This window comes from Gossypium hirsutum, chromosome D12 (genome assembly GCF_007990345.1).
Source record: "Gossypium hirsutum isolate 1008001.06 chromosome D12, Gossypium_hirsutum_v2.1, whole genome shotgun sequence".
Taxonomy (NCBI): Eukaryota; Viridiplantae; Streptophyta; class Magnoliopsida; order Malvales; family Malvaceae; genus Gossypium; species Gossypium hirsutum.
Window position 1 is genome coordinate 48376280 of NC_053448.1, and position 24915 is coordinate 48401194.

Consider the following 24915-nt stretch of genomic DNA (forward strand, 5'->3'; position numbering starts at 1 on the left):
AATACTTAATAATAAAATATGTCATGCCCTTATTTCTCATTTTACAAATATTAATTTCCAGCTAAATTTTATCAAATATTTTTAAATAAATAGTTAATAGAATAAATCGATCAAACCATCAATCAATTGCAGAATGAATTTTCTTGTAGTGATGGCAAAAACAATAAATTTTCTTTTTTTATGCTAAGCAAACCTTTTCAAGTTGGGACAAACATTATTTAGATAGGTTGTCTGTAACAGTTAAGTGTAATTTCCTAATTTACTTTACATGTTATAAAATTCAACAATTTAATTTATATATATTTGATGTTATAAAAGGTGTAATTTTCTTATTTTATTCTTTTAATTACACCTTTTCTAAATAAGGGAATCACATATTTCATATATAGACTAGAGGTGATCATAGGCCGGGTCGGGTCGAGTTCAAACAAAATTTTAGGCTCATTTTTTAGGTTACAGGCTTACAAATTTGTCCAAACCTGGCCTGAGAGAAAATTGCTAAGCCCGAGCCCGGCCCATATTAAATATATATAAAAAATATATATTTGATTAAAAATAAAAAATATATATTTAATATATAATTTGGGCCGGACCGGGCCAAAAAATTTTACCCAAGGCCTGTCCCGTTTTTAAACGGGCCTTATTTTTTGCCCAAACCCATATTTCGGCCTATATTTTTACCCGAATCCTCCTATTTTTTAGGCGGGCCGGATAGCCCAACCCATGATTACCTACTACCACTTTACATGTTATAATTAATGAAAAATCGTTAAAATATTAGTATAAATTTCTAAAATCTAACAATACCAACATGCAAATGCCAAATAGAATTAAGGCATCCAAAGAATTTTTATAATCAACATAAATTTCGCCTCATATACTCTATCAGGTTTGCAACATTAATATTTAGACAATTTTCATTAATACTATATCTATTTGCATCGATATGGTATATAATTAAGAGTTTATATTTGATACATTATTAGGAAAATATTTTAATTTTGAAAATAATTTTAAATTTTTTTAATAAGTAAAATTTTATTTTTATCACCTTTTAAATAGAATTTATATTAAATTTTAAATTTTATTTGTGAAATTTAAAATTCTAATGTTGCAGTGTAATAATATGAGAAAAAAATATTAAATATATAATAAAATAGTTAGATATAAAATAAAAAAATAAATAATACAAATTTAAATATTAAAATAGAAGGATGAGAAAAAATTATTGTAAAAGGTAAGAATTTTTTAAAATAAGATTTTTTTTACAAACCAATAAAGTAGGTCACTAAAAATTATTAATGGTTTATAATTAATTTCTGATGAAAAATAATAATTTTTCGAAAAATAATTATTGAGTGCTATAATGCATAGTATTAAATTACGATCGACTTAATACATTAATGTTACTAATTGGTAGCCTTAAATATGTGAAGAAAAGAAAGGAAAGCATTTTTTTTAAAAGAAAAATTAAAAGCATCTAACGTAAGAAATGAAGGTGAAATTTTAGTAGTCTATATATGAAAAATGTGAAGGTGAGAGGTCAATGGAGATAGTGGGGGTGTGCTAGCAGACATTTCTAACATCATTTTCTTCTCATCTTTCTTTCACAGATTCCTCCAATCTTAAACGTCTATGAATCCACTCTTTTTAGGTTCTTTTTCCGTCAACTACAGCCGCTGCAACTTGCAAGGGCAGTGTCAGCTTCTATAGTACTCATAAAATTAATCTTATTTTAGCAGTAAGTTCTGGGGTCAAGCCATAATATACCCACATGTTTGGTGATTGTCTTCCTGCTTGAATTTTTTTTTTTTGGAAATTTAGGACTTTCTTTCATATAAAGACTAGATTTCCTGTCAGCTTGTTTTGCATGGGGTGAAGTTAAGCTTGTTTTTATTGATTTGATGTGTGAATTTGGAATCTTTGTTTTCTGGAAACTGGTTGGTATTTAAGAGAGGGAAAATAAACTCTGTTTTGAAGTAGAAACTGAGAATCTTTGAGGAATTTTGTTTGCTTCTTTCTCCTTGTGGTTATTGAGAAAATTTTCCTTATCTTCTTTAGTCTGGGTCTTCTGTTTTGCCATTCTCAATTGCTGGATAAGATAGCATCTTTTCTTTCTCTTTTTCTTTTTCCCTTTTCCTTTTCTTTCCCTCACTATCTAAAGCTCCTTAAAATTCATCTGTCCTGTAGTCAATTTGGAGCTTACTGGGTTTCTTTTCTTCTTATCCCCAAGCCTCTTCATTTTCTGGTGATGTTTCAATAGATTCGACAGTGGGTCTATCGGTTTCGGATGTTATGTTGCTGGATAGCTTCTACGATGTCCATGAACTGTTTGATCAATTGTCAATTTAAGTGCACCGAGGCTAGTCTCCTTGGCGATAGTAGTACCAAGATGGGGTTCACATGCTGGGATAAAATCTCAACTTATAGTTTCAAGATCCACCATCACTACTACCAGTTTATTGGTTCCAAGAGAGTTAGCAAAACTTGGTGGAGAAAGCTCTTGCTTTTATGGGTCATTGGTTGGACTGTAGTCTCTATTTGGATCTTCTGTTATATGAGTTCTCAAGCTACCGAAAAGAGGAGGGAGACTCTCGCTAGCATGTGCGACGAGAGAGCTCGGATGTTGCAAGATCAGTTTAATGTAAGCATGAACCATATCCAGGCTATGTCAATTTTGATCTCAACTTTCCACCATGGCAAAAACCCTTCTGCTATTGATCAAGTAAGCTATATCCTCTTCTCCTAACTTTTAGTTGGGATAATAGAACTAGTTGGGATAGATGATTATGCATTTTTTGTGCTTGATTCCATGTTTACGCTCCTGCTTGCTCGATTCAAAGTGATTATGCATTTGTTGTGCTTGATTGCTGTCGTTTACTCTATTCTTTGTGGCGTGCTTGATTCAAAGTGATTATGCATTTATTGTATTTGATTGCATGGTTTATTGTAACGCCCCTATACCCAACCTTATCGCCGGGGTTAAGATATCGGGATGCTACATTTGTTGCTGAAGTAACAACAGTCAAATTCAAATTCATTTTTATTCATATTTAATCAATTCCTTTAAACATTTTTACATGTATTAATCATTCTATCACTTACAATAATTTCATAACATTTCAAATTCATTTACTATTATTATCATTATTATTTCTTTTCCTCCCCTCAATTCCACATCCTTTATGAATATATATTAGAGTATTTAACTTTTAATATAACATGCTTATATGTAACATTAACTATGTTTTCACTATTTACTTTGTGTTCATATTAAAGCTGTGCACTTGTGTCATGGTCACTAAATTATTTATATTTTGAGCTACATAATTCGAAATTAAGATTTGCTTTATGTTTTTGAAGCTAGACTCAAATATATTTTTACCATAAAATTTGCAGAATTTCTACTTTAGTTAATCAGTACAGTAAATTCTTCAAATTTTCTCTTGTTCTGCTACTTGACAGCTTCGACATTTCTTTACTAAAAATTAATTATCTCTAGTACGAAGTTTGGATGACGTTTCCGTTTGTTTCTCTTGAAAATAGACTCATTAAGAATTTAAACATATATCTCAAAATCTATTCTGACCTTGTCCCACAAGAATTAATATATCTCAAAATCTATAATCCGTTGCTTTCACCGTTTCTTTTATACAAAACTAGACTTAATAAGATTTAATTTCATCTTTGATTCAACCTCTAAATAGATTTCTATAAATTTTGATGAATTTTCAAAGTCAGATTACTGTTAATGTCCAAATCTGTTTTAGTGCAAAATGTTGATAACTAAGTTTGTAACACTTTCCTTTCCTTTCTTTACAACATTTCCCATCACTTCCTCTTATTTCCCTTCACTAACATATTAAGAATATAAAATTTTATATAAGAAAACTCTAATTTAACATCATTTTCAAGTTTTTTCAACTGTATCAAACTTAAAAACATATTTAAATGTTGATGTTCTTACCTTGTCCTATTGATTTTAAACTTTAACTTGATTTTCTCTCTCCTTTAACTTCTATTTTCTTGAATCCAAGTTAATATTCTTATTCTTTATAGTCTTCTTATCACTTTTCTCTCTTAGTGTTATGGAAATTCCTTGAAATTTTAGGAGAAAATGATAGATTTATAGTGGAAGGACTAAATGTAAAAAATGAAAATTTCTTTCTTCCCCAAGGAAGTGGCGTGAAAAGGTAGAAGGAAAGATGAAAGACCTTTTTTTTTTCCTCTTTTCTTAACAATTAATAAATAATAAAATATCTTAAAATAAAATAATAATAAAATATTCAAACCAATTAAATTTCAACACTAGTCCTTTGATTATTATGATATTTATCTTTATTGAGAAATGACCATTTTACCCTAAAATATTCTGCACAATTTTTTTGAATTATCACTTAATTTTACTAAAATTGCAATTGAGTCCCTCATACTTTTTCTGCTTATTCAATTTGATTCTTATTCATCCATTTTTCTTATTTTCTAGATTCTTTCACCATTAAGATATTTGCACCTATTGGCCCTTCAAAGTTTTCATATTTATACAATAACCTCTCAAATTTTAAGTATTTACATGTGGGCCCTAGAACTTTTCACATATTTATGATTTAGTCCCTACTTTAAATTAATGCATCAGATCATGTTTCTCAATTCAATCTTCTCAAACATCACTCAGCTTCCTCTTTTATCACATTCATTTCCTTATTTCACTTTATCGAAAACACAATCTCAATTTATCACTGCTTTTATAATGTAACGAATTTTGGGTGTTACATTTACTCTCTTCTTTATCGTGCTCAAGTCAAATTGATTATGCTTGTGTTGTGCTTGATAGCTATGGGTACTTTCTTCTTTGTCATTTGCTTGATTCAGTGTGTTAATCTTGCTGCACTTTTCTTAATTTAGGATGAACTCATATTTGGCAATTTAACTATTTGATCTGGATTAATCCAGGGTACTCACCTGATGTTTTTGGTTGGCTATATAGTTATAGTTTCAACCAAAATTGATACTTCCGAATTTTAGATTGAATAAGAATCTTGTCAACTGGGTAGCCATACTTGCTTCAAAACATTGAATACAGTTTTTTAAAGCTTCTTAGACTAGAAAAGATCTGTGTGGTTTTAGTTGTGGATTATATGATCATTTGTTTTTTAGTCAACAAAGGGAACTCACTTTATGAACCTGCAGATGACTTTTGCAAGGTACACGGAGCGAACTGCTTTTGAAAGGCCCCTCACAAGTGGTGTGGCATATGCTGTAAGGGTGCTCCACTCTGAAAGGGAACAATTTGAAAAGCATCAAGGATGGACTATTAAGAGGATGGATACACTCGAAAAAAATCCTGTTCATAAGGATGACTATAATCCCGACCTCTTTGAACCATCGCCAATTCAGGAAGAATATGCACCTGTTATCTTTGCGCAGGATATCATATCACATGTGATTTCTATTGATCTGCTGTCGGGAAAGGTGAGATCGTGTAATATTCTAAAAGGTTTGGTTTTCAGTAGCTGTAGCCAATACTGATAAATTGCACTTTTTCTAAAGAAAAATGGTATAAAAGAGAACCGAATTAAGTATTTTCTATCTCTAAAGAGTTTTGGCACTAGTTGAATAAAGAATTTTGAATTCATTCGTTTATAATATTCAGTTGTGAATCTTTAATTTTTTGGGTATCAACAGGAAGATCGCGAGAATGTATTGCGTGCAAGAAAATCAGGAAAGGGGGTGCTGACAGCTCCTTTTCCATTACTCAAAACAAATCGTCTCGGAGTTATTTTGACATTTGCAGTCTACAAGAGGGATCTTCCCTCGAATGCAACTCCTAATGAGAGGATTCAAGCAACTAATGGGTATGTTTTCACTATGAACAAAAAGTAGGAATATTTAATCAATGTTTCCGTATATTTTAAAAATTAGTAGGAAGCTGAATGCCTTAGGCTTCCCATCTCTGGAAATGCACAAAACAGATAAAAGTTGTAAGAAGAAATCTGATAGCTTAAGGACTCTAAAATGATCATATGCATCAATCATTACATTTGCCATGCTGAAAAGATGAAACAAGCTCTTTCTTTTCTTAAGAAAAGGTCCCCGGTGTGATGCTCTAGTTAATGGCTTGGATAAGATGATCACATTAGTTATCGAGATGTTACTTAATACCATCATTGCTCGATCAGGTATCTTGGTGGAGTGTTCGATGTCGAGTCACTTGTGGAGAAGTTGCTACAACAGCTTGCAAGCAAACAAAAAATACTTGTCAATGTGTTGGACACAACTAATCAGTCTTACCCTATTAGTATGTATGGCTCAAGCGCATCAGATGATGGGTTGGAGCTTGTCAGCCATCTTAATTTTGGAGATCCTTTCAGAAAGCACGAGATGCGCTGCAGGTAATCCATCAATCTTGGATCACCTTTTGATCTTGGTTTCACCTTCTCTTTGATATGGGCTTCTATTGTTAGCTTTCAACCCATTTCATTTCAACATAAATTCAGCTATTTCTTTGAAAACAAATGATTTCTGTGCCTTTGCAAGTGGATGCCAAACTTTACATAAATTTCACTGTTATCCATGTCCGTAAAACCAGGGTAACTCGGACATAACCATGATCTAATTTTGTTCTTCCTATAGGTTTAAACAAAAGCCACCATGGCCGTGGCTAGCAATAACCACTTCAATTGGCATCCTTGTGATTGCATTACTTGTTGGGCATATATTTCATGCAACTGTTAATCGAATTGCGAAGGTAGAAGATGATTGTCACAAGATGATGGAGCTCAAAAAACAGGCTGAGGCAGCTGATGTGGCCAAATCTCAGGTATATGACACATCTGATCTATATCCTATGTGTTCAGGCCTGTTACAGATATTTGGTCCTAATTACTTGTAACTGTTTTTTCAGTTCCTTGCTACTGTTTCACACGAGATTAGAACCCCAATGAACGGTGTGCTGGGTGAGTCTAAACGTCCATTTATTTCTCTGAATTTATTTGCATGCAGTGTATAATAATGCTCAGAAAATTAAATCAAATAACTAGTAAAGAATAGAGTTTACTTAGCCATGACAGTGTGCCAGTTTTTCTTACAGGAATGTTGCATATGCTTATGGACACGGATTTAGATGTTACACAACTTGATTATGTCCGAACTGCACAAGCTAGTGGAAAGGCTCTGGTTGCGCTTATAAATGAGGTTTTGGATCAGGCTAAGATCGAATCTGGTAAGCTAGAGCTCGAGGAAGTGCAGTTTGATCTACGAGCAGTCTTGGACGATGTCTTATCACTCTTTTCAGGGAAGGCTCAAGACAAAGGAGTAGAGGTGAGATACCTGTATCTCTATGACTCACCACCTCCCTTCCATTCTCTTCTCGTTTTCATTCTCTTTCACCCTTTGTGCGGTGTTCATCCAAGAGTCTAACATATTTTTATTTTGTATAATTGATTTGCGGATGAGTGCAGTTGGCAGTTTTCATTTCAGATCGAGTGCCTGAGATGCTAATTGGCGATCCCGGGAGATTCAGACAAATCATCACCAATCTCATGGGAAACTCGATTAAGGTATGTGGTTGGTTCTCCATTTAATATATAAATGAAACTTGTTGGAACTTAAGAAAGTTTTGTCAAATCAATTAATTCTGACTTGTGGATGCTTCGATCTAGGTTGGGTTTGATCTTAATTATGCTTTAGCAGCATAAACTTATCATTTACTTACTGGTGCAGTTCACAGAGAAAGGGCACATCCATGTTACGGTTCATCTTGTGGAGGAGGTGATTGATTCAATAGAAGTTGAGACTGAATTTTCATCAAACAATACCTTGAGTGGTTTTCCAGTTGCGGATAGACGCCAGAGCTGGAAAGGATTTAGAACTTTCAGTCAAGAAGGATCCATTGATCCTTTCTCTGACAGCATTAATATCATTGTATCAGTCGAAGATACAGGAGAAGGAATCCCTATAGAAGCACAGTCTCGTGTTTTCACACCTTTTATGCAAGTGGGCCCTTCTATTTCCCGAACACATGGAGGCACGGGCATCGGACTAAGCATAAGCAAGTGTTTGGTTAATCTAATGAAGGGAGAAATTGGTTTTGTTAGCATTCCTAAGATTGGTTCTACCTTTACATTTACTGCTGTTTTCACCAGTGGCTCTTCTAGTTCGAAGGAGTACAAGAGCCAGCAAATCAACAACCAGACTAACTCAGTTTCCTCAGAGTTCCGTGGGAAGAGAGCATTAGTTGTGGATCCTAGATCTGTCCGGGCCAAAGTGTCAAGATATCATATCCAGCGGTTGGGAATTCATGTTGAAGTAGTTTCCGATTGGAAACAAGGTTTATCTAGCATAAGCCGAGTTAGTAGTGCTTTCAACATGGTTCTCATCGAACAGGAAGTTTGGGATCAAGATCTAAATGGTTCAGCTCACTTCATTGATAACTTGGAGAAAATAGCTATTACTACTCCGAAGGTATTCCTTTTGTCCAATTCTATCAGTTCTTCCCGAGCAAATACTACTACGTCTGGTGTTTGTAACTTGACCGTCATCCCGAAGCCCTTGAGGGCTAGCATGTTGGCGGCATCTCTACAACGAGCCATGGGTGATGGGAACAAAGGGAATCCTCGTAATGGGGAGGTACCTAGCCTATCTCTTCGGAATCTTCTTCTTGGGAGAAAAATTCTAATTGTAGATGACAACAACGTGAACCTAAAAGTAGCTGCTGGTGCTTTGAGAAAATATGGAGCTGATGTGGTTAGTGCTTCAAGAGGAATGGAAGCTATTGAACTGCTTACACCGCCTCACTGGTTTGATGCCTGTTTCATGGATATCCAAATGCCTGAGATGGATGGGTATGTATCCCGTGTTGCTTTTAGAACTTCCCTATACAATTCTGATTCAGAAATTGAGTTTCAAATTCTTACAAAATAAGACAAAAAATATTTTCTAGTTGGTTTAATTGGCGTTGAAGTTGCCTTTTACAATGTCTTATGTTTGCATTTTACAGGTTTGAAGCTACAAGGAGAATTCGGGATTCGGAACAAAATATCAATGACCGTATTCACTTTGGAGAATTATCAGTCGAAACTTATAACAACATTTCAAACTGGCATGTACCAATTTTGGCTATGACTGCAGATGTTATCCAGGCCACACATGAGGCGTGCCTACGGTGTGGAATGGATGGATATGTATCTAAACCATTTGAAGCTGAGCAATTATACCGGGAAGTTTCACGATTTTTCCATTAGGCATCAGATCAGAATCGTTAGAAAGGACTTCTGCGCATGACTTGCTGATGGCATCAATACAACCGCCCCTTCTATGGCATGCTTTGAGATACCTTAATAAGTCGCAATTCTTCCCAAGAGTGAGTTGCCTCTAACCTTGGTTTTTAGTTTCTTTCAGAACCTTATAAAACCATGCAATTATTTCTCAAACCTTAACAAAATCAAGCATCATGTTTTTCTTTTTCACCAATCTCTTGACATCTTGCCGTGAACGATGTTTTTGCAGGAAGAAACGTGTTTTTGTAGCAGGGTGTATATAAAATCATGCTTGGGTATTGGATTTTCTTGTATTTTACAAAGCAGTTAACAAAGGTTGTAGATCCTTTTTCATTTTAGCCTGTAAAGTTGGTCACAATCACAAGCCTTCCATCAGGGTTGGTGAATTCAGATTTCTGTGCAGTAAAAAAAAACGGATTTTAACTTAGGGTAAAAACAAAATTACCATATTGAAATGAATGGAAGAAAATCATATTCCTTTGAGTGTATCAGTATCTCAGCATCGGGGGGGGGGGGAATTGAGCCTTATACATTAAGTAATGCTCCAATAAAATGATTGGTCAGTACCTTATTTAGATTTAACAAATTGTATCATGTTCATCTATGTTATCTTATCATAATTGTTGTTAATGTATATTTTGAGCAATGGTGTATATTTATATAGTGTTGGTCGTTGTTTCATTTTGGTGTTTGTTGGGTCTAATGTTATAAGTTTTTCAAGTGTTAGTATTGTCATACATGTAGGCATTATCTTACGCAACAATTTATGAAGAAAATGAAGTAAGATTCTTTGAAAATTGTGTGTGACTGAATTAAACACAAATTTCTGCTTATTTGTTTCCTTAGTCAAGGTTTACTTGGGCATAATTCAAGGGAAATGGAAGTTCACACGGAGAAAGGCGTGTACTTATCTTGTTACAAATTTATTTTAGTGTAAATTTGTTGCAACCAATTTATTCTTTTTATTCAACTAGTGATGTACATATGTATTAATTAATTGATGATTTGAAAGAAAAAAAATTATGTATCGAATTACACACGCACAATTTATTAACTTATCATTATATTATCCACGTGGACAATCTCAAGCAATGGGATGATGTTTATTTTTTCAAGTTAAACTTACTTTGTTTGTTTAGGTTTACATTTGTTTTAAATTTAACTTAATTTAATTTTATACCATGGAATTGATGATTTGAAAAAAAATTATGCATCGAATTTTCATTAGTTGGTTTTGCATTAACAAAGTTTGTTAACTCCAAGTATCATAATAATACACATATAGATAGTTCATGTACCACATTAATATTTTTCAAAGTATAAGTACCAAATTGAACATATTATAAAAGTATAACTACCAAATAATACACAAATTGATAGTTTTAGTACCACATTGGGCATTTTCAAAGTACAAGCACCAAATTGGACATTTTATAAAAGTACAGATGCCAAATGTGATATTATCCCTAACAATAATAAGGGTTAATATATCTTTTGCCCTGGATCTTGGCCACTTGTGCATAATTGGTACCTAATTTGTTTTTACCTAACTAGTATCTAAACTTCAATTTTGTTACATACTTTGGTAACACCGTTAAAATGCACTAACATGGCACTGATGATAAATAGCATGGTGACACATGGCAATCCTATGTGGCAAAAAAATTATTAAATTAAAAATACATCAAATTTGATTTTTTTTATAAAATCTATTATTTTGCATCATATTTTATAAAATATCGTAATTTGTAAAATATATATTTCTAAATATATAAAATATGTTTCATATAAAAACTATAAAATCTATAAATATATAATTCTATTTTAATTTCATAATAATATAAAATATAATATTTTATTAAAAATAAAATAATATAAAATTACTTTAAAAATGTTTAGAGTGAACCTCAACAAATAGTTGTCCAAGTTCAAATGCATCTGGACATCCATTTGTCTAGGTTCATTCCTTACGCTTAAAAAATATAATTTTTTTATAATTTTTAAAAATTACTTTTTATTTTTCTAATTTTTGCGACATGTTAAAATATGGGCTGTCATGAATTATTAGTATATTTTAATTATGTTGAAGCATCAAAGAATGATGGAATTAAAAATTAGGTAGTAGTTAAATACAAATGACCAAACTCAGAGACATATATTAGCTCTTATTTTTATTAGACGGAGACCTCCATTTTCAATTGGCCGATAACATTTGTCACGCCCTACCACAAATCCTTCTGGGTTTACGCTGTCAAAATTTTGATTTTATCTTGAAATTTTAAAAAATTTTAATTAGATTCTCTCAAATTTATGAAATTTTTTACTAATCTCTCTTAAAATTTTTAAAAATTCTTATTAACTTCACAAAAAAATTAATTAGACTCTAATTTTTTTAAAAAAATAACTTTTAAAATTATCAAATTTTTTCTAGACTCTCAAAACCCAAAACCCGGCATTGTTTGCGCCACGCCGCACATGAACTTTTAAGGTTCAGCTTCTCAATCTCTTTACAGTTCCCTATTAATGGAATGCTGATTACATAAAATAATTTGAGATGACCGACTGGCATTTTAAATCATGGGTGAACCCTCAATTTGAATTTGTTGAACAATCAAAATTGCATACGTACAAATTGTAACCTATAAGATCACGATATACATTGTTAATGATGATGTGTGGGATTTTAAGAAGTAATAGCATTGATTATGTTGGTAAGTAGGCGTTTCCCTAGTAAAGGTGAGAATGGGATTATTTTCTTTTAAATTTAATTTGCTTGAACAGCACATATTCTCTGCAGATTCTGGTTGTGCATTTGTCGATCGATATAACGCTTTGGGTAAAGCATGGGAAGCAAGTTATTCCCAGCAGTACAAATGGGGCGGCTGTTGTGAATCCAAATGACTTCATCCCCTAAACTCCGCCCCACACTACCCACCACTTTCTTTGCATATATATATATGTATATATACCCTCTCACTCTCTCCCTCAAACTCACAAACCTTCACCAAGTTGTCTGGGACTTTGCCGTTATTTAGAAGAAGAAAAAACAATGTCGGATTGGGGACCTGTTTTTGTGGCAATGGTGTTGTTCGTGCTGCTAACCCCAGGGCTGTTGTTTCAGGTTCCAGGGCACCATAGGTGCGTGGAGTTTGGGAATTTTAAGACAAGTGGTGCTTCGGTTCTGATCCATTCTCTGCTGTATTTTGGGCTCATTTGTGTCTTCTTGCTTGCTGTTAAGGTTCACTTGTATCTAGGCTGATCATGCATTATCTGATTCAGGATGTTATGAAGTATTTATAAACTTGTTCTGCTTGCTTCGTGTTCTAATGTTGAGTCTTGAGTTTAATCCCCCACGAAAATTTAAGCTCTCTTGTGTTTTGTTAATCCTGTGTTTTTTCAATTAAGAAAAGAAGTTCTATTGCTTCTTTGGAGTATTATTAAGCTACACACAACATTTCGACTAATAGATACTTGAGTATCAAAAAAGAAATAAAAAACCTCACTTGTCATTTTATGTTTTGTATGTTAAGATAGACCTATGATTTTTGACATATTACAATGAATGGTCTTCGTAATAACAGAGTTGAATTGTGGCCAATGCTAATCACTGTAACTGATGCTTTGATATCAAACAAAGAAGAAGGCAGTTGGGTTATGAATGATGTAACCCACATTTCTCATTTCTGGATGAGCATTATCCATGCTTAACCTACTTAAACACACTTGCATTTCAAATCAATTTTAGACCAAAGACAAAAAGAAAAGGAAACCATTTCATCACTTGCTTGGAACAGAGTAAGAGGGAAGAGCCAAGATGAAGCTCTTTTTTTTAGATTTTATAATATTATATATATAATATTTTAAAAAAAATAAGAAAATAAAAATTTGATGAATTGAATAGATCAACGCAAAAATTCCCGCCGCCTTCATCTTCCTTTATTTTTATTTTTTTAAAGGCCTACCTCATAGACAAGAAATGGGAATCAATCAACGCTCCCATGTTTTATTTTATTTTATGGTAAATAAGAAGAATGCAAAATACACATTTAAATACTTTACAAAGTCACTCGCTATTTGTCTATTTCAGCTACACAAGGAAGGAAGCCATATTCACATATTTCAGTTAACATCTGATGCAAAGACTTATCCACATTTCCTGCATTAATACTCGAAGAAACCTGCTAAACTCGTTTTCCCTGTATGTGGCACCTTCACAACAACTCCAATGCTGCTCCATTCTTTTAAGGCATCCTGACTCTTTGCCCCATCCACCTTTCCTCTTCACGAAACCTTCCATGCTGCAATCCACAATCAGAGTCCATCAGCAGTCTACTAAATCTTACATACATTCAATATTCAATTGATTGGAAACAGAAATCATAAGCATTTGAAAACTTCTTATACAGCGCAAAACAGAACTGAAAAAAGCAATACCGAAGAGCAGAGAAGTGAGATAATTTGATATCATGATGAACCACCTATACAACTTATAAGTAACGTCACAACGTTCAACCTCAAGCTTAATTTATCTTAGAGTTAGATCCAAAGCTCAACAAACTGAACCAGTCTGCTCCAAGATTTGATAAACCAAAAACCTTATTATTGTTCCTATTCCATTACTTGTCAAAGAAACCCACCAACCAGCAGTATATCATATTTCAAACTAGCTATTCCTATACCATCAAAGGTTACTGCAAAAATAATAAAGATAACTACTTCATTATGGTTCAAACCATCAAAGTGAAGAGAACATGGAAATGCAATACACCAAACTCGTTATGAACCTAATTAATTCATCTTAAACATAGTTTCACTGTTAACAGAGTTTTCCTGTTTCATTAGCATTTGATTAATTGCATAAAAGGTTCTCAAGAAGCACGCATTGAAGATCAAGGAATAAAGTAAAATCAAAACTGGAGAAATTGGCAAGTATATTTTTCTCCACAGTAGTAAACAACTTACTGGAAAACAATCTAATCTAAATATTCCAACCATAAAATGCAGGAGGGGTCCTGCCAATCATGTTATTTCAACTAATAAAATGTTCATCTTAAGGATAATAAAAAACCAACTGAAAGAAAGTCGTCATAGAATCTGTATCTCCAGTTTTCGACCACTGATCTGCAAATTCTCTTCGATAAGGGTCTGCTGATCACCTCTCAAAATAAAATTCATCACTTCATCTAGTCTAAAACATGGCATCACCGTTCATTGTAGAACATTTCAACATCCAATGCTAAAATTTAGCAGAAGAGCTGAATGACCATTCCAACAAATCATATTCATTGATAAAAAATTAAAGAGACAAATTGGGAGTAAGGGATTTAATTTTAATGACTAGAAAACGTAACTTGGGGAATATGAGGTTTTAATTCACAATGATCTATTTAGTATCTTTATTCATTCAACTATAGTATCTCAAATCAGAATAAAAGAACTTGGAACACGTTTTCTTTATTCACCCTAGTTAATTCAGTAAAATCATACACAAGAAACAAATAGATTAAAACAGAGACAAAAAAGCCAACACCCAGAAAACAGACAATCAATAAAAGAAAACAAATTTATCTCAAACATGAAAATTCCCATAGCCCAATCATCGATTTTTTAATAAGAAAAAGAGTATTTAAATTAAGTAAAAGAAACAATTTACCAGGAATATCCTTTCGAGGCGAAGGAGGGGGGGCCATGGCGTAACAAAGAATAGAACGACCTAACATGGAAATCACGGAAACAATCCCAGCAACGTAAAATACCATGAACAAGCCAATAACCCAAGGCATCAACAAGAAACCTATAAAGAAAGTAACCGATCCACACAACATCAACGAAACCGATATCCCTAGCATCAGCCAAGCGTATCCCGCCGGAGATATCGTCGTCGTCGATAAGTACTGGGGGTGAGACCTAAACCCCGGCACCGGAGATTGATCGGCGAAAGGCATCGGCGGCGATCGTATAAGATTCAGAACCAGCGCCGACAGTTCGTGGAAAACCCTTGATTGCTGATCCTGATGTCGATGATTTTCCTCTTGTCTTCTCATCATTCTTTTTCTCAGGCAAAATCCAATTGAAAATTGGAAGATGAAAATTTTCCTAAACCCTATTATCCGAAGAAAAAATTAAAAAGATTTGAGATATTTTTTCTAAAAACGAGGCGAATGGATAAACCCAGGGACAGTTATCAAAACCACAGTTTGATTGGAGAATAATTAACAACTAGAGAGTTCTGATAGCCAAACAATTGTTTGTTTCTCGGGAAATTCTAGAGGGAAAGTGAAAAAGGAAGTGACGCGGCGGTGCTTTTATTCCGATTGGAATTTTCGTAAACCAAAAACAAAATAAATAGAACAGTAAACAACTCTTTTTGGATGACAAGTAGGGTTCACCCGTAATCATGAGCGCGTGTATTGAAATTGCTTTTATGGATTAGAGCAGACGTGGAAATCTTAGGTGGGGACAGCTGACGTAAGCCTTATCCTTTTATTTTGAACCTTGGGTTTAGCTATTCCTGCTTTCATTTCGATTAAGCGCGTGGGCGTTGCTAATTTGATTGCCTTATTTTCTTCGAGGATATATCATTTTTTTCCTACATTACACATATATTCTCGAACTAAACTTTTAAATCAAAAATAATATCTTCTTTTATTCGATGATTACATTTAATCTGATAAAAAGAATACCCCTAAATTCTTCTTCTTCTTTTTTGTCTTCAACCTCATATATATTTTTGGTAGATAAAACAAAGCTTAGGAAATTAAATTATATTGATTAATTTGAACAAGCCTTTTACACTTATTATTAACAAGGTCTTCGATTACATTAGGGGTTCTGCTATCACATTATACCCTCTAAATCACTTTATCCCATCTTGACAATCTAATCTACAACCTGGTTAGCTTCTTTAGGAACATGTAATACCACTTAATACTTATTATTCTTTAGCAATAGATGAATACGTCTTACTAGTGCTGACATAAAAAAGTCTGGATTTCTTATCTGCAAACTATAAATTGTTTCTAGGCTATCAGTTTGAATCAAAATCCTGTCTAAATCTTGATCTTGTAAGAGTATCAACCCATCTAGAACACCCGATAATTTAATGTCCAAAATTGAACAAGTGCTCAAATAACGAATAAAACCCACAACTCATACCCCCAAGTGATTTCGCACCACACCCCGTGCTGATTTGCTAATTTGCTAATACCCCATAGTTCAATCTTATATTTTGTTTAGCTGTTTGCTAATTTTGTGTACTCTATTCTTAGAGAAAATACTGTAGAAATTAGTTATTTTATGCCAGCTTTTTATTTTTACTTCTTATCACACATTTGTATTTTTAAAACAAATTAAATTATCAATAATTTATTAAAATATAAATAATTTCTTTTCCTAAATTTTCAAAAACTTTCGTACAATAATCTTTTTTAAAAATAATAAAATGGAAATTAAAAACGTAAAATTATCGGGTTAAAAAAAAGAAGACTTTTCTTGACAAAAAAATTAATTTTATAGAAAGAGTTATTTTAGCCCTATATTTAATTTTTCGTCTTTTATAACTATTAAACTTGTGTTTTCTTTTAAATCATTTCAACATGATTAAAAAAGTTAACGTTTTTAACTTTACTCACGCGGCATAAACATGGATGACACACCAGCATTTAATTAATTTTTTTAAATTTTAAAAAATTAAAAATTAATATAAAATTAATTTTAAATAATTAAAATTATAAAAATATTTTTTAATATTTTACATTTTTTAAAAATTAATTAAATATTGACATGTTATCACATGATAATTAAATTTTTTAAATTTAAAAATTAAATAAATAAAAAATAAAAATATTTTTTTTTTATAAAATTGGATGTGAAAACTATCATTATACTTCATTCTTATTTTGTTTTGCCCTGCAAAGGAAGGAAATGGAAATCACAATTTCCCAGGGAAATGATGGCCTTGAATTGTTAGAGACCACGTGTTAGATTTAGATGCCAATCCTTCAAATCCTGCCTTGTACATTCATATCATGAAATCATAAAATAATAAAATAAAAAACCATTAATTATATTTTACAATAATAATAGTAATATATAATTGAGAAATTATTCTCCAGGGGGTGAGGTCGATCGGCGGAGTTGGAAAACACATACTTTACAGTAATGTAAAAGTAACCCCTTCATTGATGACAAAAGACAATTTTAAAATAAAATAAGATGGTGATTATGGTGGAGAACGAACGTCGTTATTATTTGTTATATGATATCCAATCCGTATTAGGGCACGAGGTAGGTCAAGAGGATACTCGAATAGTAAGCCGGTTCTTAATAAGTTGGAAGGTCCCTTGCAAACCTCCCTTCTAGGATGATCATCAAGATTACCACATGCCATTCATCATTCGGATCCCTGAGCTTTTATCGAGAATATAAAATTGTTGGTTATCAAATTCCATATGAGTTTAACTCTTCTATACCATTATAGACATATTCATCCCATCGAAGACATTCATTTCACACGTTCCATAATGATCGCTTAATGGCAAGTCCAACATGTTAACATCACCTTACATGGAACCTTCACCTATAAATACCTCCAAGAACGAGAAAGAAGAGACTGACTTCCTAAGATACCAAGCCTACACCCTGCTAACTCACCTTTAGTCTTAAACCTTCATACTCTCCTCACCTTCACTCTTTATAACCTCTGGCTCTCTGCTTTGATTGGGTGAATCAGCCTCCATTTTTACCACTACTCTCTCCTCTGTATCTCTTCCTTAATGTATCATTGTATCAACAATTGGTAAGTGTGGAGAACATTTCAGATAATTTCATGGTAGAGGAAGACCAAGAAAAAACAACCTTCGTCCTTGAAGACGGGTTATTTTGCTACAAGATTATGCCTTTCTATATTAAGAACACAGGGACTGCATACCAACAATTGATGAACAAATTATTTTAGAATCAGATAGAAAGGTATATGGAGATGTACGTTGACGATATGCTGATAAAAAATGCTTCCATGAAACAACATATGAATGACCTTCCGAAGGTGTTCACAATATTGCACAGATACAACATGAAAATCAATCCGAGTAAGTGCACTTTTGGAGCTAGCATTGAAAAATTCTTTGATATGAGGAATCAACGTTAACTCAGAGAAAATTAAAGAAATTCAATGACTAGGTAGATAGTGGTGTAACAGCCCAATTTTGCCTAGCCTAAACAACAAACAAACAAACAAATAAATAATAAAAGTCCATTAATTACAAGCACAAATACAAAAACCCTAAAAGCCCGAAGCCTTAAAAAATCAGAAACCCTAGCTCTTTCTCGTGCCGCAGCCTCACCACGTCAGTAGGCGTGTCATTGACTTCGCCCCTCTGCCACCACCACTTGCAAAACAATAGAGAAACAAAAGCAAATGATAGAAGCAAAAACAGGATAAAGAAAAAGACAAAACAAATAATATAATGTATTATATTTCGGTTATAAAAGCCGAAAACAGTTTGTAACAAAGGAGATCGAGAAGAACAAAAAAAAGAGAAAAAAAAGTTTAACAAGAGATAGTTCATCTGTTCATTCGTTTTTTTAAAGTTTCAAAATATAAAAAAGGGGAAAAATAGAAAAGCTACGTTTTTTACCTGTTTCGCCGTGCCTCTGTCCTAAGGGCCCTCTTTTTCGACTTGAGAGGGCTTCGAATCCCTTGGGATTTGTCGAAGGCCCCGTTGAAAAAAGGAGAAACCAAAATGTTTCTCTACCTTTGGTCGAATTTTGGTCGAGATTTTGGGGGTTCCAACCCTAAATTCGCATTCTATACAAAAAAAGGCTCAAAAGGATCATTTTGGGTATTTTTCGGCCACCGGAGGCAGCGGTCACCGTCTTCGGTGACCGGTGGTCGCGGCGGCCCTTGGGATCAGAGGGGGAAGGCCTCTTGAGAGAAAAAAAAAAAAGAAAAAGAAGATTTTTTTTTAGAAACAGAGGGGAAATGAAAATTTTTTTTAACTTATATAGAGGGACCATGCTACATTGGGGCGTAGCCTAAAATGTCCAAAATGACGTTGTTTTGAAGGGTGAACCGACGACCCGACCCGGATTCCCTAGGATCCGCGCGTTTTAGAAATGGGGGGTCTAATTGCTTCGCTGGTCCTTCCGCTTTTGTGGCTATTTTCAATTTCATCTTATTCCTCTTTTATTTTTAAAATTTTTACCCTATTATTTTAATTTCATTGTGATTCGGTCTTTTAACCCACTGTCGACCTAAGGGGTTTGGAAAATAACCCTTTGGGTCCCTATTTTATTTTATTTTATTTTGATTATTTATGTTTTGTTTTTGTTTTTAATTTTACACTTTAAATTTTATTACATTTTCAATTTGGTCCCCCAAACTGATTGGCAACTTTTTTAAATATGGCACGTGTGTAGTGGTTGGGATAATTACATTTTGAGTAGACCTGTCCATGGGCCGGGCCGGGTTCGGGCCGGGCCCGAAAAAAAGTTTCGGCCCGCCTCCTAGGCCCAGGCCCAGCCCGGAAAAAATATCATAAGCCCGAGCCTGGCTTGGCCCGGCCCATTTTTAAAATAAACATTAAAAAATTATTTTAAAAATAAAAAAATAAAAAAATTTATTTTAAAAGTATTTTAAAAATAAAAAATAAAAAATAAATATTTATTATATTCGAGCCGGGCCGGGCCGGGCCCGGGCAAAAAAAGTGGTGCCCGAGGCCCGACCCGTTTTTTAAACGGGTCTCGTTTTTTTGCCCAAGCCCATATTTCGGGCCTATATTTTTACCCGAGCCCTCCCATATTTCGGGCAGACCCGGCCCATGGACAGGTCTAATTTTGAGTCCCTGTGTTTTTCTATTTTATTTTTCTTTAATACTTTATTTTCGAATTCTTCGTAATTTATCCTTTAAATTTTACCACAGTTTTGTTTAGGTCTTTTATTTAATTTAACTCATTTATTTTTTAATGTATTTTTATTTTCTTAGTATTTTAAATTTTGTTATTTGCATTTTTGACCTTTAAATTAAACAATTTTTACTTTTATCTTTGATTTATTATTATTTATTATTATTAAATATGACATTAACCACGTCATTGTCATTATCATTATTGTTATTATCATCTATTTGTGTTATTATTATAGTTGCTTTATTGCTATTTGATTATTATTATAATTACTTCTGTTCTTATCTTATTATTTTACCATGGTCATTTCAATTTTTTATTTATGTTTTATTTCTTCTTCTTTTTTTATTTTTTTCTCGTGTAGTTATTTTATTTTATTTTAGTCATTACCATGTTATCCATTATGCTGAGATACATTTATTTATTTCTGCACTACGCTCAATTGCATATCCTATTAAGTGATGCATTCGTTTTTACACAACCATAAGAAGAAATTAAAACCAATACGATATTCTTTATTTTGAGGATTCGAGAGATTGAACCCCTAACTTACAGGGTACGATTTTCTCCTTGAACCAAAATAATCGAACGTCTCTTCTCTTTTAAAAAAATTAATTAAATATATAAGATTTGAGTAATAATTAAAAGGTGAGCATTCTTATTTTTGAAAATTCGAGATATTGTGCTCCAACTTACTGGACATGATTTTTCATCTTGATCGACCCAAAATGAGAAGATCTCATTAAAGAAAAAATTCAATTTAAATAAGGACTTTTTCAATACCATCAAATAACATCACGCGAAAAAGATTGCAATTTATATTTTCTTCAGATTCTCAATTTTTTTTACGCTAAAACATCAAGTAATCAACTAGGTACAATTTTTGGGCGTTACGAGGGTGCTAACCCTTCCTCATACGTAACCAACTCTCGAACCCATTTCTTGGATTTTGTAGATTGAAAATTATCTTTTTAGTAAATTTAACCTTTTATTAAAATGATTAAGTTTCAAGGTGATCTGATCACACCTAAATAAAAGGGATTGGTGGGGACTCCATCTTCGTTTTTAAAATAAAAAGTCGAGCTAAAAAAAAGGTTTCGACAACTGGCGACTCTGTTGGGGTTAAAATAAGAGAATCAAGCCGCGAGTTAATTATTTTTTGGTCTTTTGTCGAAAATTGATAATTCGGTTTAAATTGACGATTCCTTCTTTGCATTTCACCCTTCATGCTTTATTTTGGTAGTGAATAATGTTTTTGTTATCTTGGGTTACATAGCGATCTAATACGTCTGCTTTATTGGTTCGAGTTTCTCTTAATATATTTTCACATATATTGCATGGCATAATCGTTTCATTTTACCCTCCTTAAGTGGGAGTGAGAAGCTATTCCTTCGTGAGGTCTTCACCTCTGCATATGATAGTGGATCGCTTTTAGGATACATCCGTACCTATGTCTTCGTGAGGTTTTCACCTCCACACAGACATAGGAAAATGTATTCCCTTGAACTGAACTCTGTTCCTATGAGCCTATAATGGGTGAGGATCGAGGAATATACCAGTTCAGGTACCTTTACTTTATAACCAAACCGCATGTAATGAACCCTAAGAGCTAGCCCTAGGAAGGACCATGTCAAACCTTTAGCGGTCACCCGAATAAATGCTCTATTTATTATTATTTTCTTTGTATTCTAGCTTTATATAAATATATTGACTTGTTTTGTTTTGTTTTGGCTGTGATTGCATTGCATTTTCATATTAAAAAAGGGTGTTGATTCATGTTCAGTTGCTAAATAGAGAGCTTTTCATGAAAAAGGGGTTTCTTGATAAAGTGGAAGATAATGCGACCGTGCAAATATGGTCCAAGAAAAGAAAACAAGAGAAAGGTGATAGCCTAGGAGAAGGACATGTCAGAGATATGAACCACGTTATGAGCGAAGCTTTGGCCCGAGTACGAGAAGTGGCTGACCACCTGCAAACTCCAATCGTTCAAAGCTTGAGATATGAATCGGAGTCAGATCGAGGCCGAGAATTAGCTTGGCCTCTTGGGAAAGTTAAGGTTTTGAGTTTTAAAGTGAGGTCGTATATGTACCCACTTTATGTAAAAAAACTTGTTTTCTGGTAAAGTTTTTCTAATGGAATTGAACTAGAATCAACATCTTTTTGCATGCATCTTTTCCATTCATTAACACTACATTTCATTACATGCAATAAATTTCATGGAATCCAAAAGTGCGTTGAGTTCAGAACTCTAGTATAGAGCCTGATGAACAACGAAGAATTAGAATTCTTTGAAGACATTTAAGATTCAGAAGGGGAAGATGTTTGTGGCTCCGAAGAGGGAACTGAAAAAGGGAACCTATAAAAATTCGTCCCTATATCCCTAAAAGTGTTCTGAACAACCGGACTGTAGAGGAGATCCATGTAGTTTTTAGAACCATTTCAGAGTAATATTCAGAACATACCTATTGCTCTACGCTTGGGAACAATAGGGATCCTTTTGTGAAAAAGACGCATGTCTATATTTTTATTTCAATGAAAACAATGCATTTTTATGTCCTATTTGGGTCACCTTCATTCATACTCATACGACACAACTAATTATTCTTAAATTCATTTGTTCATTGGGTCTCCTTTTATTCGTATAATAGGTTTTCGAATATCAATGATATGAGCGGCGCTGTTGTTAACTCGAAGTCTCTTTTTGAGCAGGATATGTGTCTAGAAGAACCTTAAGACTTTGAAGATGATCGAGATTGTAACTTGTCTCCTGATTTGTTAAGGATAGTAAAGCAATAAGAAAAACAGATCTTACCTCACAAAGAGTCAGTAGAAATTGTGAGTTTAAGGGATGAACAAGAAAATAAAGAGGTGAAAATTGGAACTTGCATCACTGCAGAAACAAGGCGAGACCTCGATGAGTTACTCTAAGAATTCAAAGATGTCTTCGCATGGTCTTATTAGGACATGCCTTGTCTAAGTACTGATGTCGTGGTACACTGGCTTCCCATAAAGGAAGAATGCAAGACGTTTCAGCAGAAACTTTGAAGGATGAGGCCCAACGTCCTGTTGAAAATAAAAGAAGAGGTCAAGAAATAATTTAGCGTTGGTTTCCTACAAGTGGTCAAATATTCGGAGTGGGTAACCAATATAGTCTCCGTCCTTAAGAAAGATGGGAAAGTGCGAATATGTGTTGATTATCAGGATTTAAACAAAGTCAGCCCAAAGGATAATTTTTCGTTGCTCAACATCAATACCTTAGTAGACAACATGACAAATCATTCACTGTTTTCCTTCATGGACGGTTTCTCCGAATATAACGAGATAAATATGCATCATGAAGATATGGAGAAAAACACATTCATAACAATGTGGGGAACATTCTATTATAAAGTAATGCCATTTGGACTGAAAAATAGCGGATTTCTTAGCTACCAGAGCTCTAGAAGATTACGAGCCTTTGAATTTTGATTTTTCAAATAAAGATTTGATGTATGTCGTAGCCATTGAAGAAAGTGCTCCAAGAAAATATTCTTGGAAGCTGAATTTTGATGGCGCCTTAAACGCTATGGGTAACAGAGTTGGGGCAGTCTTGGTATCCCCAGACAGAGATTATTATCCTTTCACCAGTAAACTTGATTTTGATTGTACGAATAACATGACAAAATATGAAGCGTGTATAATGGGTATCTGTGCGACCATAGAACGTAAGATCAAAATGTTGGAAGCATATGGGGATTCTACACTAGTAATCTATCAACTCAGAGGTGAATGGGAGATAAGAGATCTCAAGCTGATTGGTTATCAAAAGTTGGTTCTTGAGTTAATTAAGTAGTTTGATGACATCACCTTCTGCTACCTCCCGCGAGATGAAAATCAAATAGTCGATGCCTTGGCAACCTTAGCCTTCATGGTCAAAGTGAACAAACAAGAGCATCCAGATAAGCATTTATGAGGCCCCGACCCATTATTACAACATTGATGAAGAAGAAAGAGATGACTACCCTTGGTACTATGACATATTGCAATATGTAAGGAATCGTAAATACCCTGAGCAGGCAATCGAGAATGATAAAAGGGCGCTAAGGAGGCTAGCCAATGAGTATGTCATAAATGGGGAGATCCTATACAAAAGAAGAAAGGGCCAAGTATTTCTAAGGTGAGTAGATGCTGATGAGGCCAAGAAAATCTTAGAAGAAATCTATGAGGGTGTTTACGGAATACATGCTAATGATTTTACAATGGCTAGACAAATCATGAGATTCAGATATTATTGTTCCACCATAGAAGCAGATTGTATTAATTATGCCAAGAGATATCATAAATGCCAAATTTATGGAGAAAAAATTCATGTACCTTCTTTACCTCTTCATGTTATGACTTCTCCATGACCTTTCTCTATGTGAGGCATGAATGTCATTGGGCCAATCTCACCAAAACCTTCCGATAGGCATCGATTCATCTTTGTAGTCATCAATTACTTCACCAAATGGGTAGAAGCCACTTCTTATGTCAATGTCACGAAGTCGGTAGTTAGCAAATTCTTGAAAAAAGAAATCATAAGTCAATATGGAATGCCAGAAAGGATCATATCTGACAATGTATTAAAATTGAACAACAACACGATAGCAGAGGTCTATACTCGAATCAAAATCAAACATCACAACTTGTCACCATATCGCCCAAAAAATGAATGGTGCAGTGGAGGCAGCCAATAAGAATATTAAGAAGACCG

General features: G+C 33.7%; 3 protein-coding genes and 1 long non-coding RNA gene across 8 annotated transcripts; 2 read left to right on the forward strand and 2 right to left on the reverse strand.

The window, feature by feature from the left end:
• The first annotated feature begins 1424 nt into the window (after positions 1 to 1424).
• On the forward strand, positions 1425 to 9766 carry LOC107946265 (histidine kinase 3). Of its 3 annotated transcripts, none has more exons than XM_016880522.2 (11): positions 1425 to 2725; positions 5191 to 5472; positions 5686 to 5855; positions 6180 to 6392; positions 6634 to 6820; positions 6905 to 6956; positions 7091 to 7320; positions 7461 to 7559; positions 7723 to 8843; positions 8999 to 9361; positions 9508 to 9766. In XM_016880522.2, the coding sequence occupies exons 1-10, from the start codon at positions 2291 to 2293 to the stop codon at positions 9240 to 9242; spliced, it is 3033 nt and encodes a 1010-aa protein (XP_016736011.1). In that variant the 5' UTR covers positions 1425 to 2290; the 3' UTR covers positions 9243 to 9361; positions 9508 to 9766. The 3 variants fall into 3 exon arrangements, with proteins under 3 accessions (XP_016736011.1, XP_016736009.1, XP_016736010.1); XM_016880520.2 differs by having other exon boundaries at positions 1493 to 2725; positions 7079 to 7320; XM_016880521.2 differs by lacking the exon at positions 9508 to 9766 and having other exon boundaries at positions 1493 to 2725; positions 7079 to 7320; positions 8999 to 9362.
• Positions 9767 to 11727: 1961 nt separating this feature from the next.
• LOC107946264 (uncharacterized) lies at positions 11728 to 12590 on the forward strand. Its single transcript, XM_041106935.1, has 2 exons — positions 11728 to 11989; positions 12076 to 12590. The coding sequence occupies exon 2, from the start codon at positions 12328 to 12330 to the stop codon at positions 12535 to 12537; it is 210 nt and encodes a 69-aa protein (XP_040962869.1). The 5' UTR covers positions 11728 to 11989; positions 12076 to 12327; the 3' UTR covers positions 12538 to 12590.
• Positions 12591 to 13246: 656 nt separating this feature from the next.
• LOC107946263 (uncharacterized) lies at positions 13247 to 15848 on the reverse strand. 3 transcript variants are annotated; one of them, XM_016880516.2, is made up of 2 exons: positions 14932 to 15848; positions 13247 to 13576 (listed from the first exon to the last, which is right to left on the reverse strand). In XM_016880516.2, exons 1-2 carry the CDS (start codon positions 15323 to 15325, stop codon positions 13560 to 13562), a joined length of 411 nt encoding a protein of 136 aa, XP_016736005.1. In that variant the 5' UTR covers positions 15326 to 15848; the 3' UTR covers positions 13247 to 13559. The 3 variants fall into 3 exon arrangements, with proteins under 3 accessions (XP_016736005.1, XP_016736007.1, XP_016736006.1); XM_016880518.2 differs by having other exon boundaries at positions 13247 to 13607; positions 14932 to 15666; XM_016880517.2 differs by having other exon boundaries at positions 13247 to 13616; positions 14932 to 15666.
• A 2589-nt stretch (positions 15849 to 18437) lies between these two features.
• LOC121224176 (uncharacterized) lies at positions 18438 to 19211 on the reverse strand. Its single transcript, XR_005921743.1, has 2 exons — positions 18917 to 19211; positions 18438 to 18667 (listed from the first exon to the last, which is right to left on the reverse strand). It is a non-coding gene; the product is annotated as an uncharacterized lncRNA (long non-coding RNA).
• Positions 19212 to 24915: the final 5704 nt, after the last annotated feature.